The following is a 21,963-nucleotide window of genomic DNA, read 5'->3' as shown; positions in this document are numbered from 1 at the left end:
TAGCATCTCGAGCCAACATTCAGAAGGGTCATCCAGACTTGAAATACTAGCTCTATTCCATCTTCACAGATGAAACTTAAAGAATACTGAGAGGCCTGGATAGAGTGAACGTGGAGAGGATGTTGCCACGAGTGAGAGAGGCTAGAACTCAAGGGCACAACCTCAGAGTGAAGGGACACTCCTTTAAAACTGGGATGCGGAGGAATTTCTTCAGCCAGAGGGTGGTGAATCTGTGGAATTCATTGTCACAGAGTGGAGGCTGGGTCATTGCGTGTGTTTAAGACAGAGATAGGTTGTTGATCAATGAGGGGATCAAAGGGTTACCGGGAGAAGGCAGGAGAATGGGAATGAGAATCATATCAGCCATGGTTGAATGGCAAAGTAAACTCGATAGGCTGAATGGCTTAGTTCTGCTTCTATATCTTATGGTCTTATGTGAGGAGTTGTTGTGTATTAATATGGTCAGCTCACTCATACAGCGAAGATAGAAGAATAAAAAGGTTGCCATACGGTGGGTTACTTAACCAGTTCATGAAGGTTTATTAGATAGACATTGCTTGCTGACAGTCCAAGGAGTAAGGGGAAAAAAAATCCCCCAAATACTTCTGATACTATCTCCACATAATCATGTGACACAGCGCACAGAGGTGCGCTGGCTTACAATACATAACAGGACGGGTGACTAAAGCCTTGGCCAGGGAAAAGAGGTAGAGGGTTAAGAGAGAGGAGAAGGGAGGATATTCCAGTGATATGTGGGCCTAGATGTGGGGGGAACTTAACAGGGGGATGTGCCTGAGTTCAGGAACTCAGAATTCTTGGACAGCTGTAAATTGCAGAAAGTTACAAAGCTCGTGAAAGACAAATATACTGTGAATCATAGAATCCCTATGTTACGGAAGGAGGCCATTCAGCCCATTGAGCCTGCACTGACAACAATCTCACCCAGACCCTATTCCCATAACCCCAATACCTGACACTAGGGTCAGTTTAGCATGGCGGATCAACCTATTCCACACATCTTTGGAGCGTGGGAGGAAACAGGAGTATCCAGAGGAAACCCACGCGGACACGGAAAGAACATGCTCAGACAGTCACCTGAGGCCAGAATTGAACCTGGGTCTCTGGAGCTGTGAGGCAGCAGTGCTTGCCACTGTGCATCTGTTAGTGCCATGGTTCTGTGCTTTGACATGGTAGCAGTCACATCCCAGCTCCACATGTTGCAGGTGAGGGATACAAACACATGACAAAGAAGAACAAGTGAAGCTGTGCTGGTCCATACGGGGTGGTATGACCTCTGAAACCCTATCACCCTGATGCTCTCTCACCTCACCCCACCCAACACATTTCCTGGGAGGAAAAGAATCTTTGGATAAATATTTTTCAATTGCTGAGGGAGTATAGCTTAGTGGTAGAGCATTTGACTGCAGGTCAAGAGGCCCTCGTTTCAAATCCAGTGGTTAGCACTGCTGCCTCACAGCATCAGGGACCTGGGTTCGATTCCCGGCTGGGGTCAATGCCTGTGTGGAGTTTGCACATTCTCCCTGTGTCTGTATGGGATTCCTCCAGGCGCTCCGGTTTCCCTCCCACAGTTCAAAGATGTGCAGGTTAGGTATATTGGACATGTTAAAATTGCCCCTTGATGTCAGGGGGAGTAGTCAGGGTAAATGCCTGGGTGGGATTGTGGTCAGTGCAGACTCAATGGGCCGGATGACCTCCTTCTGCACTATAGGAATTCTATGATACTATGAATTGCTATAAGCTGCTCTAGCCAGTGACACCTTCACACCTAACCTCCTTTACAATGATGTGAAGCTGTGCAGCTAATTCCCAATCTCTGCCAGGTCAGGCAAAGCCAAGCCCTGGGAGGCTGATGGCAAAGTACTGCTGTCTAGGTATCTTAATGTCTAGATCAGTTGGCAGGACTATTGGTGATCCCTTGGCCACTGGAAGCTATGGGAATGGGTTAAAATGGTGGGGTGGAGTGGGTGAGGTTATAAGGAATGAGTTGGGGGGTGTATGTTCCTGCCACTACATCCCCTACCATCTCAACTGACATTTGGATCCAGCAGAGGACAGTTGCCCACTCCCATGGCCTGATAATGTCATTCAGAACCATCCGAACAGCGGGTTTTTGGCCAGGGGAATCAGAAGTGCTCCTCCAGGCCTAAAGGGAAGACCTTGGGGGTCTCCCTTGCCTTTGGTTTGCCCCCCTTCTCTTCTTGATTTCTCCCTCATCCTGACTGACCACTTATCTCTGCTTCACATCCAGCTCCAATGCAACTTAGAATGGCTAGTTGGAGTCTTTTTCCCAGTGTGGAAACGTCGGTTACTCAAGGACACAGGTTTAAGGTAAAAGGTGGAAAGTTGAAAGGAGACGTGAGAGGCAGGTTTTTTACGCAGGGTGGTAAATATCTGGAATGCGCTGCCAGAGGAGGTGGTAGAAGCAGATACAATAGCAATATTTAAGAGGCATCTTGACAGATACATGAATAGGCTGGGAACAGAGTGATACGGACTGCGTCGAGGCTAAAGTTGTTTTTAGAAAGGTGTCATGTGTCAGCACAGGCTGGTGGGCTGAAGGGCCTGTTCCTGTGCTCTACAGCTCTTTGTTCCTGGGCACTGCTGTGGTCCTATAATACACCCTGCCTTCGCTTTCCGGAATAATCTGTGTTGTCACACCTTGATTCTTCAGTTGTACTGCTGATCTTGCCTTGATGCATTGCAAACACCACCCCATAATGACATCAAACCTTCCTTATAATCGGGCCATAAACCCTCAGTTACACATCAAGGTAAGACATTGTCACACTGAGGTTGGATATTCCCACCTAACTCCCATTTCTGCCTTGTTCCCTCGCTCCCACGACCCACCTGATGTACCTCATCATCAACCCCCACAAGTTCCTTGAAGCTCGGTAAGGAGTTTCAAGTATGTGAACGGTGGCACAGTGGTTAGCACTGGAGGCTCGCAGCTCACAGGGACCCAGGTTCGATTCCTGAGTCACTGTCTGTGCAGAGGCTGCACGTTCTCCCAGTGTCTGCTTGGGTTTCCTCCCACAGTCTGAAAGTTGTGAAGTCACTATGAAAATCCCCTAGTCTCCACACTCCAGCACCTGTTCAGGTACACTGAGGGAGAATTTAGCTCAATACACCTAAACGGCATGTCTTTCGAATTGTGGGAAGAAACTGGAGCAGCTGAAGGAAACCCATGCAGACATGGGGAGAACATGCAGACTGCACAGATAGTGGCCCAAGCTGGGAATTGAACCTGGGTCCCTAGCGCTGAGAAGCAGGATTACTAACCACTGTGCCATCCTGCCACCCTTAAAGGGTGGTCATTCTCCATGGTAAGCCAAAATGACTACACTGGAATACAGTGGGAATGAGATTATTTTTCTGTCATCCGTGGGATATCTGTAGAGACGTATAAGATAATGAAAGGGATGGATAGGGTAGAGGTAGAGAGATTCTTCCCTCTTAGAAAGGATAGCAGGACTAGAAGGCACAGCCTCAAGATAAGGGGGGGGCAGTTTAGATCGGAGTTGAGGAGGAACTTCTTCACTCAAAGGGTGGTGAATCTCTGGAATTCTCTGCCTGTTGAAGTGGTGGAGGCTACCTTGCTAAATATATTTAAGTCACGGATAGATAGGTTTTTGGTAGACAAGGGAATTAAGGGTTATGGGGAGAAAGCGGGAAAGTGGAACTAATCCACTTCAGATCAGCCATGATCTTATTGAATGGCGGGGCAGGCTCGAAGGGCTAGATGGCCTACTCCTGCTCCTATTTCTTACGTTCTTATATGGGCATCGCTGGCTGGCCAGCTTTTATTACCCATCCTTAGTCGCCCTTGAGAAGGTGGTGGTGAGCTCCATTTTAAATCACTGCAGTCCATGTGTTGTGGGTTGATCCACAATGCCATTAGGGAGGGTGCTCCAGGAATTTGACCCAGCGACTACGAAGGAATGGCAATATTTTTCCAAGTCAGGATGGCGAGTGGTTTAGTGGGGCATTTGGAGGTGGTGGTGTTCCCTGCTGCTCTTGTCCCTCTAAATGGAAGCGGCCACGGGTTTGGAAGGTGCTGTCTAAAGATCTTTGGTGAATTGCTGCATTGTATCTTGTAGTCTAACAGTCTAAGATATTGACTAAGCTAAGATATTGACTTAGTGAGTTAAAGGGTTATAGGTAAGCCTAGTAAGTAGGGATATGTTCGGCGCAACTTGTGGGTCGAAGGGCCTGTTTGTGCTGTAGTTCTTCTATGTTCTATGTTCCAAGACATTGGCCAGATATTTAACACAGGTGATCTCCACTTCTCCCAACCCCATCCATCCAGTTTGCTTTACTCCCCTGTCCATTCACAGACTGTCTGCAGCCGCTGCAAGGAGGAGGGGAGCAGCCACTCATGGCTCACCTGACGGTCTCACTGGTGGGCTTGCCGTAGTTCCTGATGGCGACACATTCATTCTTGTGCTCTGTCCATGCTGCTTTCTGGCAGGTCCGGTCACAGTAATGGGCAAACTTGCACTGCCCACAGCGCTGGAGTTTAGCCTGCTTCTTAAAACAGCTGTGGCACACTTCATATATGAGGCTGTAATGGAGACAAAGAAAGAAAATCTTGTGTTTAGTTTAACCATAGAATCCCTATAGGAAGCCATTTAACCCATTGAATCTGCATCAATTCTCCTAAATAGCACCTTATCCAACTCCCCATCACCCCCCACCCTGTCCCCGTAACCCCCGTACATTTACCATGGCCAATCCATCGAACTCATACATTTTTGGACACTGAGGGGCAATTTAACATGGCCAGTCCACTTAACCTGCACATCTTTGTGATGCTAAAGGGCAATTTTGCATGGCCAATTCACCCAACCCACACACCTTTGGAATGTGGGACGAAGCCAGAGCATCTGGAGGAAATCCAGGCAGACACAGGGAGAACATTCAAACTCTGCACAGATAGTGACCCAAGCCGGGAATGGAACCTGGGTCCTGGGTTGACAAGTGAGCTCTGATTGTTAGAGACATTGCCATGGAGACCGCATGATGGCAGCCCTGAAAATTCAGTTATCTAAGTCTCAGGTGTAGAGTCATAGACCAGACTTTTCCCCTCCCACTCGCCATGAGAACCATAGCTGGTGGGTGATGGTGGACCATGTAAAGGACTGTTAACCTCGGGTGGGATTTCCTGGTTCTGGGGTGAGCACTGCTGGAAAATCCTGCCCATAGATTCATACAGCATAGAAAAAGGCCCTTCAGCTCATCATGTCAGCCATCAAACACCTATCAATTCTAATCCCAATTTCAAAGGGTTAATGTTCAATATCTAAATCAACACTGCATCATCAGTGATGTAAGATTTTTGATTTGATTTTTGATTTTTTTTATTTGATTTGATTTATTAATGTCACATTAGTATGTGGTGAAAATTATTGTTAGCGTAGTATAGCTTTTGCGCGCTATACAGGCAAAACATACCATTCATAGAGAAGGAAAGGAGAGGGTGCAGAATGTAGTGTTACAGTCAGTGCTAGGGTGTAGAAAAAGATCAACCAATTGTGAGGTAAGTCCATTCAAAAGTCTGACGGCAGCAAGAAAGAAGCTGTTCTTGAGTCAATTGGTACGTGACCTCACGCTTTCATACCCTTTTCATGCTGGAAGAGAGTTTGTCCGAGGTGCATGGGGTCCTTAATTATGTTGGCTGCTTTGCCGATGCAACAGGAAATGTAGACAGAGTCAATGGATGGTTTGACTGAAAGACTGGGCTTCATTCATAACCCTTGCACGTGACAACAGAGCATATAGTAAGGAAAGGTTCTGTGTGAGGTCTCATGGTCAGCCTTGTCCAGTATTTCATTCAAAGAATGTTTTATAAAAGGTAAAGTTTATCAACAGCATTGCCTCCAGCAGTCTCTATCAATCCTGAACAAGAACAATGTCAGCTCAGACCCACAATGGTGATGGCAAGCCAAAGGAGAGGAAGTAAAGGCAAGAATTCTGCTGTTGCAGGTTCTTGATTTAATTGAATGACTGAAAAGGCCCAAAGGGCTAAATAAGCAACTCCTGTTCCTAATGTTACCGAATGTGCCTGCCTTGCATCTGATCAAAGGGTGCAATGGGCCTTTCAATTACTAGTCAATGTGACCACTGCACCACCATCTCCCCAGTGAGTGAAAGTGTGGAATCAAATTAAAAGAAAATACTTGCAATAACGAAGTTATGTCTGATGCCTAGTTAGGCCACATCTGGAGAGCTGTGTCAGTTCTGTGCACCATACGTGTAAAGGTGTTAGAGAGCGTACAAAATACATTTACGAGAATGATTCCAGGATAAAGAACTGTAGGATATAAGCAACATATTGTGGAATCTAGAACAAAAACAGAAAATGCTGGAAAATCTCAGCAGGTCTGAAAGCATCTGTGGAGAGAGAATGGAGCCAATATTTTGAGTCCGAATGACCCTTTTGGATGGCCCATCGTGACTCGAAGGTCACCTGATGATAGAGCAGGGCTCCGAAAGCTTGTGATTTCAAATATACCTGTTCGACCATAGCCTGGTGTGGTGTGACCTCTCATCTTGCCCACTATAGTCCAACCCTGGCATCTCCACATTCTAGAAGTATGACTCCAACCAGCTTTCTCTGAATTCCATTGATTCCAATTTTAGTATCACTCTTTGATGCCACCTTCAGTCCAATGCTGCCTCAGTGTAAATGGAAGTCACTCTAACCTCACAAATAATGCCTTTGAGATATTTTCCATTCACCTTAGAGTGAGATTGGGGCATCGACAGGGTGGCACGGTGTCACAGTGGTTACCACTGCTGCCCCACAGCGCCAGGCACCCGGGTTCAATTCCGGCCTCGGATGACTGGCTGTGTGAGTTTGCACATTCTCCCCCTGTTTGTGTGGGTTTCCTTCATAGAAACATAGAAAAACTACAGCACAAACAGGCCCTTCGGCCCACAAGTTGCGCCGAACATGTCCCTACCTACTAGGCTTACCTATAACCCTCCTTCTTACTAAGTTCCATGTACTTATCAGAAAGTCTCTTAAAAGACCCTATTGAATCCATCTTCACCGCCACCTCCAGCAGCCAGTTCCACGCACCCACCACCCTCTGAGTGAAAACTCCTTGACATCTCCTCTGTACCTATTCCCCAACACCCTAAACTTGTGTCCTCTTGTGGCGCCCCTTCGGGTGCTCCTCCCACAGTCCAAAGATGTACAGATTAGGTGGATTGGTCATGATAAATTGCCCTTTAGTGTCAGGAAGGTTAGCAGGAGTTATGGGAATGCATGGAGTTATGGGAATAGGGCCTGGATGGAATTGTTGATGGGCAGAATGGCCTCCTTCTGCACTGTAGCATTTCTATGGTTCGATGATTTGGGGCACCTTCCTGCTGAGGCTGGTGAAGAGCCTGAACCATTTGGAAACCATGGTGAACTGAGACAGTGAGATTCATAGTGATTCAGTGGGGCTTCTGTGTGTCCTTTTGCAACGTCACCCTCAAGGAGATCCTTGTCTGGAGTTGGCTGTCCAAGGTGCTGAATATAGGTTTTGTAAAGCCACTTGATAAAGCACTATATGCAGCCTAATGATTCTCCACCATGCTTAAATGTTGTTTGTTAGTTCCAGATGGAAGTCTTGTGGTGCAGTGGGTAGCATCACTGCCTCTGAGCTAGAAGCTCTGGGTTCGAGACCCACTCTAGAACTTGACGGTCAAGGAAGGTGCGTTCACCACATGGTCAAACAGGTTGAGTGTGTCAACCTGTAAAATTCTTCCACCAACTTCTCAAGGGCAATTAAGGATGGGCAATAAATGCTGAGCTTCTGTCTTCTTTTACACAGAGGGCGGTGGGTGCCTGGATCTCGCTGCCGGGGGAGGTAGTGGAAACAGATACGATAGTGAGTTTTAAGTGGCACCTTGACAAATATATGAAAGGATGGGAATAGAGGGATATTGGCCCCCGGAAAGGTAGGGGGTTTTACCTCAGACAGGCAACATGGTCGGCGCAGGCTTGGAGGGCCGAAGGGCCTGTCCCTATGCTGTAATTTTCTTTCTCCTTTGTTCTAAGGGCAGAGGAAATTCAGCTGAAGTTCCCAGTCCTGGTTATGAGAGTGACAATGGCAGGTGGTAAGAGTGGGAGAGACTCCTGGTCAGCAATGCTTGGCGTGGAGTGGCACCCCTCCAGCTGCAAGACAGACTAGTGACCAGTTCCAGGGGATTATAGCTAAGGAAACAGATGAAGTCTGCCTTGTGCACCGCTAGGTGGGAGAAGAGAATCAGCTAACAATTATTCCTGTATTTCATTCTTTTATCTGTTTAAACCTTAAGCCTGGATGTAATTTCACCCCTAATCACATCTGTGCCTCTTCACCTTGGAATGTAAGAGATGTAAGAATGTAAATTGCTGTGGGTTTTTTTTGCCAGTGGGAGGTTGTGCAAACAGGGAAACTTCATCAAATGTCCTTTTGTTTATGAAAAATTACAACGTTGAATGAATCTCTCTATAAAACCCTCCAAGTGTTCTTCAGAGATAACTGGACATCCCCTTTCTAAAAACAAACTACATCTACCTGCCTGCTCGCCCTTAAGATAACTCCTTCAAGATCATAGGGTCATAGGATCCTACAGTGCAGACAGGGCCCTTCGGTCCATCGAGTCTGCACCATCACATTAGAAATACTTGGACTCCCTCTGCCAGCTCTTGGCCCATTGCCCTGAATGTTATGATGTGCCAAGTTCTCATCCAGGTAGTTTTTAAAGGATGTGAGGCAACACGCCTCCACCACCCCCCCAGACATAGAAATATAAAAGATAGGAGCATGGGGGGGCCTGCTCCGCCATTTATTATAATCAGAGCAGCACATTACAGACTCGTAACCACCCTCTTGGCAAAGAAGCATTTCTTTACATCCCAACCTAACCTTCCTACCTTGAACCTATGACCCCCATGTGACTATCCTTCAGTTAAGAGGAACAGCTACTCCTTATCTGCCCTGTCCAGGCCCCTCATAATCTTGTACCCCCCCCAATCAGACTGTCCCTCAGTCCAACGAAAACAACCTTCTTTTTCTTTTCTTTTTCATCACCTGTCCTGTTGAACAGAACTAGAGGGCACAGCCTCAAAATAAGGGGGGTGCGGGGGGGGGTGTAGTTTAGAACAGAGTTGAGGAGGAACTTCTTCACTCAAACGGTGGTGAATCTCTGGAATTCTCTGCCCGTTGAAGTGGTGGAGGCTACCTCACTAAATATATTTAAGTCACGGGTAGATATGTTCCTGATAGACAAGGGAATTAAGGGTTATGGGGAAAAAGCGGGAAAGTGGAAATGATCCACTTCAGATCAGCCGTGATCTTGTTGTATGGCGGGGTAGGCTCGCAGGGCTAGATGGCCTACTCCTGCTCTTATTTCTTACGTTCTTATGAATCATTCTTTGTCAAATGTTACCGGTTTCCTTTTCTAATAACACTCCCGTGAAATGTGTGTTAATTCTGCTGAAGGCGCTATAAAAATGCAAGTTGCTGTTAACAATTTCTGCCTTCCTTCCAGCAATTTTGACTCTAGTTTGTTAGCCTAGAATTTGTAAAAAAAAAATCTGAATTTTAGGCCCCTCTGTCTTTCTTTAACTGGCGGAGGAGAAAAGTACCCAACACTCCATCCCACCCTCGCTTAAAGGTCTTGCCGATGAGTAGGCCGAGAATTCAAGTCCAGAACCTCATGGAACAGCGAATGTTGTGGAAGCAGGAGCCCCAGATTGTATTATGAGCACTGGTAGTTTAAGCTGCAATGTGATCCCTGCACAACCTTCGTTATCTGCCTCCATCCAGCTTTTATCTGTCAGCCAGTGTCAACTGCACAAGAAGCAGAATTTCACGCCCGTCATGCACTAATGCTTGCTGCGTGATCGGGGTCTGACAGGTTCCTATATATGGAGAAAGACTGGCAGACATGAAGACCTTGTTCATTTTTAGAAAGGGAATGTATGATGCTGAAGGACATTTGCTGGAGGCTTCACAGATAGATCCATTCACCATTGTCCTTTTTTTCATTGAAAGGAGGACGCTTGATGAGGTTTCCCTGATGCCCACGATCCCCCACCGGCAACAAAATAGCAACAGAAACTTGGATTGACGTAAGATCTCTTACTGTAAAACATTCCAAGGCACTTCACTGCAGTGTCAACAAACAAGAAACACAGAAGGCAAACAGCTAGGACAGATAAGCAAAAGTTTGGTCATTTTTGGACGTAAGTTTTAAGCAGCATCTTAAATCCTGCAATAAAAGGACTGAGTTTACCCTCAAAAATGGAACTGGGATCTTCCACCCTGGAATCTATGCTTCGTGGCAGGTTCAGAAGAGGAAGTGATTTCCTATGCAGTGGGGGAGGGGGTGGGTGCAGGGGAGATGGGGGGATGGGTGGTTTATGGGATGACTGATCACACATGATCTTGCACTGTTCAATTAGGAGAGGTGATGGCCTAGTGCTATGACCACAAGACTATTAATCCAGAAACTCAGCTAATGTTCTGGGGACCCGGGTTCGAATCCCATCACAGCAGATGGTGAAATTTGTATTCAGTTTTTAAAAACCTAGAATTAGAATCTACTGATGATCATTGGCAATTGTCATAGAATCATAGAACCCCACAGTGCAGAAAGATACCCCCCGGGCCACTGAGTCTGCACCAAACACAATCCCACCTAGGCCCCACCTCCACATCCTTATGTATTATACCCACTAATCCCTCTAACCTGGTCACTAAGGGGCAATTTCTTAGCATGGCCAATCAACCTAACCCGCACATCTTTGGACTATGGGAGGAAACCAGAGTACCCAAAGGAAACCCATGCAGACACGAGGAGAATGTGCAAACTCCACACAGACAGTGACCCGAGCCAAGAATTGAACCCAGGACCCTGGAGCTGTGAAGCAGCAGTGCTAACCACTGTGCTACCGTGGTGCCCGTTTGTCATAAAAAACCATCTGGCCCTTTGGGGAAGGAAATCTGCCATCCTTCCCTGGTCTGGCCTACACGTGATTCCAGAACCACAACAATGTGGTTTATCTCTTAACTGCACTCAGGCAACTAGGGATGGGGAATAAATGCTGGTCCAACCATGTCCCATCAATGAACAAAAAATAAATTCATTAAGAACATATGAACGAGGAGCAGGAATGGGCAATTCAGCCCCTCGAGCCCGCTCTGCCATTCAATGTGATCATAGCTGATTTTGTCTTGGCTTCAACTCCACTTTCCTGCCCATTCTCCATCACCCTTCAGCACATTGCTAATCAAAAATCTATCTATCTCCTCCTTCAAATTACTCAATGCCATCCACTGCACTCTGAGATAGTGAATTCCACAGACTTCACAATCAAACATCTGCAACGAGTTTGCCATTTCTCATGGCAAGTTTGATTGGAAGTAGCTATTTCTGCCACTACCTCAAGTGGTCGAAGATCCTGCCGCCATATTTAAAGGACATGGGCGTCACTGGCTGGCCAGCATTCATTGCCCATCGCTAGGACATGTGGACAGCCTGCACCATTCCTCCCACCTTTACCCAACCGTTCCTCCACTGACCCCCACTAACCCGTCCCTCCTTCTTTATGTTATTCCCCCACACAATCTGCACTGCCACCACCCAATCTCAAACCCAGGTTGGTGATTATAGGTGGCCCATCAAAGAGGACAACGCAATAGCAACTCACCATTAATCCTGGTAAAAATTACCATGCCTGGTGCATAGCCCTCACATGCAACCGTAAAAGCGAACATTCTAATTTCTTACTGGCGAGGAATTAATTTGAGGGGAGAATGTAATTTGCAACCACATGGTAATGCTCTGGGATTCCCAATGTTGTTTACTGGGAAACTTGACTCACCTTTAACTCGTTTTTAAGGTCAAAGAACAGAGGACAATACAGCACAGGAACAGGCCCTTCAGCCTTCCAAGCCTGCACCGATCATGTGTTCCTAACTAGACCATCCGTTTGTATCCCTCCATTCCCAGTCTGTTCATAACTGTCCTGAGACCATTAGTGCTGAAATTCATCCCATCGTCAGGTCACTGATTTTTGACCTCACATCAGATTAAGTTCTCCCATCCGCCAAGATTCCCACTGCTAATGGGACTGGAAGATTTTGCCCTGGGAATCTGACAGCAGAATCCAAACAACTGCACCAAATAATAGCTCAAAAGAAATGTGGACAGAGAGAGAGAGAGAGAGAGAGGTGGAGGGGATTAGGGAGGAATTCCAGAGTTTGGAGCTCAGGCAGCTGGGAGTATGGCCTCCAATGTTGTAATGATTAGCAGCGGAAATGCATAGTGGGGTCAGTATTGAAGTAGCACAGAGATCTCAGAAGGTTATAGGATTCAAGGAAGTTACATGGGGTTATGAGGATAGGTCCAGAGTAAGATGCACTTTCAGACAGTCAGGGCAAACTCGATGGGCTGAATCCATCCTTCTGCATTGTGGGGATTCTTTGATATAGAGAAAGGGGAGAACTATAGAGCCCATACAGAAGAAGGCCATTCAGCCCATTGACTGTTCACCAACTGTCCAACAGGCATCTTACACAGGCCCAATCCGTCAAATCCCCACTAATCCCCTAATCTTAACAAATTGGGACACTAAGGGGCAATTTAACATGGCCAATCCACCCAACCTGCACATCTTTAGAGCTTGGGAGGAAAACAGAGCACCCAGAGGAAACCCACACAGACACGGTGAGATCATGCAAACTCTACATAGACTGAAGCTGGAATTGAAGCTGGGTCCTTGGTGCTGTGAGGCAGCAGTGCTGACCATGCCTTCATGGTGAGGTGAGGCCATGGTGGGATTTGAAAAAAATGACGTGAATTTTAAATTGTGGCAAACTATTCAGTTATTATGTAATTAACTTTATAACAAAGGTTATTCAAAGTAGGTCTACACTTCTTGCATAACTAACAAAGCAAACATGATTTATGAATTAGAAACAAAGGTGTACATCTCCTAATAAAGAATGACTTGTAATTATGTACTACCTTTCATGATTTCTCACTGCAGCATTAGAGATTGAGGGGTCACCTGATTATAAGAGGTTTACAAGATGTTGAGTGGCATGGACAGAGTGGATAGTCAAATCTTCTTTCTCAGAATTGAAAAATCAAGTACTGGGGATATGGGTTTAAGGTGCGCGAGGAAATGTTTAGAGGAGTGCACGAGGCAAGTTTTTGACACAGAGGGTGGTGAATGCCCAGAATGTGCTGTCTGGGAAGGTGGTGGGAGCAGGTAAGGGGCAACTGCAGAATACATGAATGGACCAAAAGAGCTTTGGTCAGCTTTGACAAAGGGTCACCTGGACTCGAAACGTCAGCTCTTTTCTCTCCTTACGGACGCTGCCAGACCTGCTGAGATTTTCCAGCGTTTTCTCTTTTTGTCTCAACCCCAGCATCTGCAGAAATTTGTTTGAATACATGAATAGGATGGGAATGGAAGGCTGCGGAGGCCCCAAGCATTGAGTGTCTTTAAGACAGAGTTCTTGATTAATTAGGGGATCAGAGGTTATAGGAAAAAGGCATGAGAATGGGGTTGAGAAAAATATCACCTATGTTTGAACGGCGGAGCAGACTCGATTAGCCGAGTAACCTAATTCTGCTCCAATGCCTTATGGTTTTATGGAAGGATACAGACTCTGCAAGTGCATACAGTTTTAGTTTAGGCAGGCATCACAATCAGTGCAGGCTTGGAAGGCCAAAGAGCCTGTTCCTGTGCTGTACTGTTCTTTTTCTTTCTTCTTTGACTTCTGTGCAATTTGATGTCGTTAGCAGCCTCTTAAATACATTTAAAGTCTGGTTATAATGTGGGGGCAGTCTATTTTCACAATTTTCACTTCAGATAATTATCTAATACTCTTGTGAAGGCCGGAGTTTGAATTGATTGACCCTGCCTGTGCCACACTTCCAAGCAGTGTGTTTCAGACCTAACCATTCGCTGTGTGAAAAATATTTTTCTACTGAGTCATCGTCACTTCTTTTGTCATTCAGCTGAAGACTCGCTGTTCTTGTGCTTCGTGGATCTGCCAATGGAACTGTTTCCCTCTTATCGATTCTGTCCAGACTGGCCATGATTTTGAACACTGGTCAAATCTCTTCTCAAATTTCTCTTCTCCAAGAAAAGCAGCCCCAGCTTCTCCAATCTGTCCATGAAACTTTGTCATCCCTGGAACTATTATTTCTACCATTTCTGTGCTCCCTGTGTTGCGTTCACATCATTCTGAAAGTGTGGTGGCCAGAACGGGATGAAATACTCCAGCTAATGTCAAACCATTTTTACTTGAAACATGCTCAGATGTGGGTGTCACTGGCTAGGCCAACATTTATTACTCATCTCTAATTGCTACTGATAAAGGTGGCAGTGAGCTGTCTTCTCCAACTGTTGCAGTCCCACGTAGGGCACAGTGCTGATAGGGAGGGAGTCCCTGAGTTTTGACCCGGCGACAGTGAAGGAACAGTGATATATTTCCACATCAAGATGATGAGTGATTGGAGGGACACTTTCTGGTCAACTGTTTCTGGTCAATGGTAACTCCCAGAATTTTGATAATGATGGATTCTGCGATGGTAAATCCATTGAATGTCAAGGCACATGGGTTAGGTCTTCTCTTGTTGGGGATAGTCAGTTGTGTAGCATGAATGTTACTTGCTACTTGTCAGCCCAAACCTGGATATTATTCAGGTCTTTCTGTATTTGGACATGTTTCAGAATTTGAGGAGTCATGAATGGTACTAAATATTTTGTAATCATCGGTGAACATCCCCACATCTGACCTTATGATAGAGGAAAGATCATTGATGAAGCAGCTGAAGATGGTTGGGGCTCAGGACACTAACGCTGAGGGACTCTTGCAATTATATCCCAGGACTGAGATGATTGGCCTCCAATAACCACAACCACCTTTGTGCCAAGTATGACTCCAACCAATGGAGAGCTTTCCCCCTGATTTTCCCCCGATTGACTCATTTTACAAGGGCTTCTTAATGTAAAGTTAAAGTTTATTTGTCAGTCACAGGTAGGTTTACATTAACACTGCAATGAAGTTACTGTGAAAATCCTTTAGTCACCACACTCTGGGCCCTGTTCGGGTACACTGAGGAAGAATTTAGCATGGCCAATGCACCTAACCAGCACATCATTCAGACTGTGGGAGGAAACCGGAGCACCCGGAGGAAACCCACGCAGACACAGTTGGGGGTGGGGGGGGAGCAGACATGCAAACTCCACACAGACAGTGACTCGAGTTGGAATTGAACCCAGGTCCCTGGCACTTGAGGTCACAGTGCTTACCACTGTGCCACCATGCACCCATATTGATGCCATACTTGGTCAAATGCTGCATTGATGTCAAGAACAGTCATTTGTTCCTAAATTCTGGCATTCAGCTCTTTTGTCCATGCTTGAACCAAGTCAGTATTGAGGTCAGGAGCTGAGTGACTCTGGTGAAACCCAAACTGAGTGTCAGTGAGCCGGTTCAGTATGTGTCACTTGATAGCGCTGTCAGTGGCATATTACACTTTACTTGTAATCAAGAGTAGATTGATGGGACGGTAATGTTGGATTTGTCCTGCTTTTTGTGCACGGGATATAGGTGGGAATTTTTAGAGTGAGGCATTGTTGGACTGGGAGCTTGTTGTGCATTTGGGTGTTAGAACTCCATCTCTGACAAATTCTAGCACCTAGTGAGGCTTCACTTTGGCAACAGCGTTCACGCTAATTTGCCCCAGCTATTGAATCAGTGGATTGTAATTTTTTTGAGTGGAGGTTACAGATTATGCTGGGATTACTGTGCAAACATTGGGAGTATTTTGGAAGAGGGCTGTGTTAAGCTTTGGACACTTGACATCAGGAGAGTGATGTTGGCCTGGGTGGATTGCAAATTCAGCAACATTATTCATTGCTTTCTCTCCACCAGTGGCTCGATTTTATAATTCACAACGTAATGTACAAATTCTCTCCATGGCCTCATCCCTTCCCAACTCTGCAATATCCTCCAGCTTGCAAAGTTAAATTTAATTTATAAGTTAGAAGTAAGGCTTACATTAACAATGGAACGAAGTTACACCCCCACTCCAGCTAGCCCATCATTCGCTACAATGCTATCAGCTGTTTAACCTTCAGTTCTGCCATTCCCTTCATAAACCTCTCCATCTCATTACTTTCCATTCCTCCTTTCAGGCCTTCCTTAGAGTTCACTTCTCTGATCCTGCAATGATTCTTTCTTTCTATTATCTCTTTTTTTAACTTGCCGTCAACTCTTGTCTAATTACTCTTTGGTAAAACAACTTGTGCGGAATTTTCCTGTTCAGTCCGCCACAGGGGATCTTATAGAGACTTACAAGATAATGAAGGGGATGGATAGGGTAGAGGTAGAGAGATGCTTCCCACTTAGAAAGGATAGGGTGGGGGGCAGTTTAGAACGGAGTTGAGGAGGAACTTCTTCACTCAAAGGGTGGTGAATCTCTGGAATTCTCTGCCCATTGAAATGGTAGAGGCTGCCTCACTGAATATATTTAAGTCTCAAGTAAATAATTTCTGATAGACGAGGGAATTAAGGGTTATGGGGAGAAAGCGGGAAACTGGAACTGATCCACTTCAGATCAGCCATGATCTTATTGAATGGCAGGGCAGGCTCGAAGGGCTGGATGGCCTACTCCTGCTCCTATTTCTTATGTTCTTATGAACATGGACCGTGCAAAGGTCTGTTAATCTCAGGTGGGATTCCTGTAGATTTGTAGATTTTTCTGGTTGGGAGAAAGTATATAAAGGGAGGCTCATAGAATCTCTACAGTGCAGAAGGAGGCCATTTGGCCCATCGAGCCTGCTCTGACAACAATCCCACCCTGGCTCTATCCATGTAGCCCTTGTATTTACCCTGCCTGTCACCTAACATGAAGGGGCAACTTAGAAATGGCCTGCACGTGTTTGGAGTGTGGGAGGAAACTGGAGCGCTCGAAGGAAACACACAGACACGGAGAGAACGTGCAGACTCAGCACAGACAGTGACCCAAGACCAGAATTGAACCCGGGTCCATGGAGCTGTGAGGCAGCAGTGCTAACCACTGTGCCATCCCTGTTATTGTTGCTGTGTATATTATGATTGCAACAATCGATCTGGTCCATCAGCTTGTGAACATATTGTCCTCATCACTTTCATTCAATTTGTTCCTTTTCCCTCCAAGCCCTTTCATGAAGACATTGCACAAATCAGGTTTTTGGAAAATAAAACTGAACAGTAATATCTGCAGCTTGAACGTTTAATGCTTGCAGTGACCTTTCCCTTATCAACGACCCCTTCTTTCTAATCCCTTAGCAACTAGTAGTGGAATGTTTTTGAGTCTCTGCTGTTGTGTATCTCAGCAGGTGGTAAGCAATGTGAAATCCCATTCTCTAACACTAATCCCTTGGCACTTAAGACACGCACGTAATGAGAGGGAGTGCAGCGTAGATTTACCAGCCATATAAATAACGTAGCTACAAAGGATGGGATTCTGTCGAGAATAATTCACCTCGCGACGCACCAAAGCCTGTCCATCATCTACAAGGTACAAGTCAGGAGTGTAATATAATATTCCCCTCTTGCCTGGATGGGTGCAGCTCCAACAACGCTCAAGAAGCTTGACACCATCCAGGACAAAGAAGCCCATTTTATTAGAACCCCATCCACCACCATAAATGCTCACTCTCTCCATCACCAATGCACAGTGGCAGCAGAGTGGACCATCTACAAAGTGCACTGCAGCAAGCCACCAAAGCTCATTTGCCAACACCTTTCATATGCCCAGCCTCTACCACCCAGAAAGAACAAGTGTAGCAGACACTTGGGAACACCACCACCTGCAAATCCCTCTCCAAGCTTGAAAGGCAGTACGTCTGACAGTGCAGCACTCCCTCAGATCTGCACTAACCTGTCAGCTGGGTTTATGCACTCAAGTCTCTGGAGTGGAGCTCCTTCTCCTGAAGATCTATAGCCATGGTGTGGCGATGCCGACAATGGATTGGGATGGGCACAATAAGAACTCTCACAACGCCAGGTTAAGTCCAACAGGTTTATTTGGAACCACGAGCTTTCCTGATGAAGGAGCAGTGCTCCAAAAGCTCGTGATTCTGAATAAACCTGTTGGACTTTAACCTGGTGTTGTGAGACTTCTTACTATTCTTGAAGGTGCACCTTTCTGCCTCAGAGTTCTACTAAATGAACCCCACATTACACTAAAAGACATGAATGGACATCAATTCAATCCAGTTCAATAAAGGTCATGAATGTAGCCCAATCTATCATGCAAATCAGCCTCCCATCCATTGACTCTGCCTACACTTCCTGCTGCCTCTGCAAAGCAGCCATCATAATTAAGGAGCCTATGCATCCCGGACATTTTCTCTTCCACCTTCTTCCTTTGGGAAAAGTCTGAGGTCATGTACCAACCGGCTCAAGAACAGCTTCTTCCCTGCTGATGTCAGACTTCTGAATGGACTCACCTTGCATTAAGTTGATCTTTCCCTAGCTATGACTGTAACACTGCATTCTGCACTCTCTCCTTTCCTTCTCTATGAACAGTATGCTTTTTCTATATAGTGTGCAAGGAACAATACTTTTCACTGGATGTTAACACATGTGACAATAATAAATCAAATCAAAATCAAATCAAATCAAATGAACATGACTCTTGAATAGTGGGAATTGGTGTTAAAAGTCTCAATGCGAAGTGGTCTATTAGCACTGAATGTTATACCAGATGATAGCATTCCCTGATGACAGTAATTCCATGAACTTCATTTGACATTTCATCTTAACCTTCCCACAAAATATCATCTATCAGTTCTCAGCAAAGAATGTTTCACGGTTCTTTGTGCAACGTTACCCTTCAGTTTCAGCAGCTGCTGAACACATTAAGTGGCGCAATCCTTTTTGCCCCCTTCATTTGCCCCAGTCATCCCTGTTACTTATCTTTCTCTTGAGGTACTGACTCTGGCTGGAGAGTGATTCCACCCCGCAAACCACCCCCCCACCCCCCCGCCAACCACCATTTCTTGACTCAATTACCTCGGTAGATTTTCCAACTGAAGCCTCAATCCAAGCACCCCATCATCAAATCTCACCCTGGCCTCTTCCCCCGACTCCTTCTCCTCCCTCAAACACTCCGTTCTCTTCCTGCATCTCTTTTAAAACCCCCATTGCCAATTCTCTGAAAACACCAAGTTAACTTCCTCTTTCCTCAGCCTAGTGGCTCCTTATCCTTGGTGATCCCAGCCCATTTGTTAAATCTGTTGCCTCGATATATGAGAAATGGTAGTCCTTACAGTTATGCTGTGCTACTGTACAGTTATCGCCAGCACGGTGGCACAATGGTGAGCACTGCTGCCTCATGGCGCCAGGTACCTGGGTTCAATTCAAATCAATTCAGTTCAGTTCCGGCCTCGGGTGACTGCACGTTCTCTCTGTATCTGTGTGGGTTTCCTCCGGGTGCTCTGGTTTCCCATAGTCCAAGGATGTGCGGGTTAGGTTGATTGGCCGTGTTAAATTGCCCCTTAGTGTCAGGTGGATTAGCAAGGAAAATGTGTGGAGTTATGGGAATAGGTCCTGGGTGGGATTGTGGTCAGTACAGACTCGATGGGCCCAATGGCCTCCTTCTGTACTACAGGGATTCTATGATCCTATACCCTGAGTACGTCCCAAAGCAGCCAAAAGCCATGTGCATTTTGAAGGTAAATTAATACAACCTCCAGATTGTGCACAGGGTCCTTCACATGCAAAGTGATAAATGAATGGTTAATTTGTTCTTTGTGATATTAGTTGAAAGACCAAATTCAGTCAGGATCACAGGAGAACTCTTCCGCTCTTCCAATTGGAGCTTTTACATCTGCTTTCACTTAGCATCCCATCCAAAAGTCTGTGCAACGCTCCGCCGTACTTAAAAAAAAAATTTACAGGATGATGGCATCGCTCGCTAGGCCAACATTTATTGCCCATTCCTAATTATCCTTCAGAAGGTAGCGGTGAGCTCCCCTCTCAAATTGCAGCAGTTCCTGAGGTGTAGGTACACCCACAGTGCTGTTAGTGAGAGTGTTTGATCCAGGATTTTGATCCAGTGACAGTGAAGGAATAGCAATATATTTCTAAGTCAGGATGGTGAGTGACTTGTCACTCAGAGGGGAACTTCTAGTCGATGGTGTTCTCAGGTATCTGCTGCCCATGTCCTTCTAGATGGTAGCAGTCACGGGTTTGGAAGGTGCTTTCTAGGGAGCCTTGGTGAATTCCGACAATGCATCTTGTAGGTGGCACACACTGCTGCCACTGTGTATCGGTGCAAGTGTGAAGTTGTCCACTTTGGTAGGAGTAATGGTAGGAAGGACTATTACTTACATGGCGAAAAACTGCAGCAGGCGACGGTGCAGAGGAATCTCGGGGTCCTTGTGCGTGAGTCGCAAAAACCCAGCCTGCAGGTGCAGCAGGTGGTCAGGAAGGCGAATGGGATGCTGGCCTTCATAGCGAGTGGGATTGAATATAAAAGTAGGGAGGTCTTGCTGCAACTGTACAGGGCACTGGTGAGGCCGCAGCTGGAGTAGTGTGTGCAGTTTTGGTCGCCGCACTTACGCAAGGATATTTTGGCCTTGGAGGGAGTGCAGAGGAGGTTTACTAGGCTGATACCGGAGTTGAGGGAGTTGAACTATGAGGAGAGGCTGAATAAACTAGGCTTGTACTCGTTAGAGTTTAGAAGAATGAGGGGAGATCTCATTGAGACATATAAGATGATGAATGGGATGGATAGGATAGAGGTGGAGAGGCTCTTCCCGCTCAGAAAGGACAGTAGGACTAGGGGGCACAGCCTCAAGATAAAGGGGGGGGCGGTTTAGAACGGAGTTGAGGAGGAACTTCTTCACTCAAAGGGTGGTGAATCTCTGGAATTCTCTGCCCGTTGAAGTGGTGGAGGCTGCCTCGCTAAATATATTTAAGACGCGGGTTGATGGGTTTTTGATAGGCGAGGGGATTAAGGGTTATGGGGAGAGGGCGGGAATGTGGAACTGAGCCACGACAGATCAGCCATGATCTTATTGAATGGCGGGGCAGGCTCGAGGGGCTAGATGGCCTACTCCTGCTCCTATTTCTTATGTTCTTATGTTCTTATGATGGAGAGACTAATGTTTGTGGACCAAACATGTGGACTGCTTTACCCTAGATAGTGTGGAGACTCTTCAGTTTTGTTGGAGCTGCACTCACCCAGGCAAGAGGAGGATATTCCACCATAATCGGACTTGTGCCTAGCAGATGGTGGACAAGCTTTGGAGGGGTCAGGAGGTGAGCTACTCTTGACCTCTGACCTGCTCTTGTAGCCACAATATCACTAGTCCAGTTTGAGTTTCTGCTCAATGGATCTGAGTGTGATTATGGTCAGTGCAGCCTTGATGGGCCAAATGGCCTCTTCCTGCACTGTGTGATTCTAGATGCCATTTAAATTACCTGACAGGAAAAAATCAACTGCAAATATGCTGATAGTGGGGGATTCCCCGTTGGTAACGCCACTGAATGTCAAAGGATAATGGATAGATTCTATCTTGCTGGAGATGTCATTACCTGGTGCTTGTGTGATGTGTTACTTGTCACTTATCAGCCTAAGCCTGGAGATTGTCCAGGTCTTGTTGCAAGCCGTGTAGGGGTTTGATCCCCGTTCCTACTCATGTAGGTTTTGGGCCTACCTTCTTGCATTGCTCTCAGGCAAAATCATGGCACAGCCTACAGAATGTCACTCGAATAATCCAGGATGCCACCTGGTGCAGAAAATGCACCCAAGTCTCTGGAGTAGAATTGAGTCTGTACCCTCCCGGGTTGGAGAGAGAATGCTACCACTTGAGTCGAGGCTCAATTCCAGATGTGCTTCTCAGCTGCATTTTCCAGTTATGTTGCTTTTGGAACTCGA

At 46.2% G+C, this 21,963-nt stretch overlaps 1 protein-coding gene across 2 annotated transcripts in view; it reads right to left on the bottom strand.

Moving 5' to 3' along the window:
• The window catches only part of LOC145347192 (histone-lysine N-methyltransferase Smyd1-like), a 76,703-nt gene that overhangs the window by 48,598 nt on the left and 6,142 nt on the right, over positions 1-21,963 (bottom strand). For both annotated transcript variants that reach the window (XM_080195032.1, XM_080195040.1), the window contains exon 2: positions 4,409-4,585. In XM_080195032.1, the coding sequence (XP_080051158.1) occupies positions 4,409-4,585 (177 nt within the window). The remainder of the gene's footprint in view (positions 1-4,408; positions 4,586-21,963) is intronic.

This window comes from Carcharhinus amblyrhynchos, chromosome 1 (assembly GCF_965287045.1).
Source record: "Carcharhinus amblyrhynchos chromosome 1, sCarAmb.v2.hapA, whole genome shotgun sequence".
NCBI lineage: Eukaryota > Metazoa > Chordata > Chondrichthyes > Carcharhiniformes > Carcharhinidae > Carcharhinus > Carcharhinus amblyrhynchos.
This window is presented reverse-complemented; position numbering and strand designations above follow the sequence as displayed.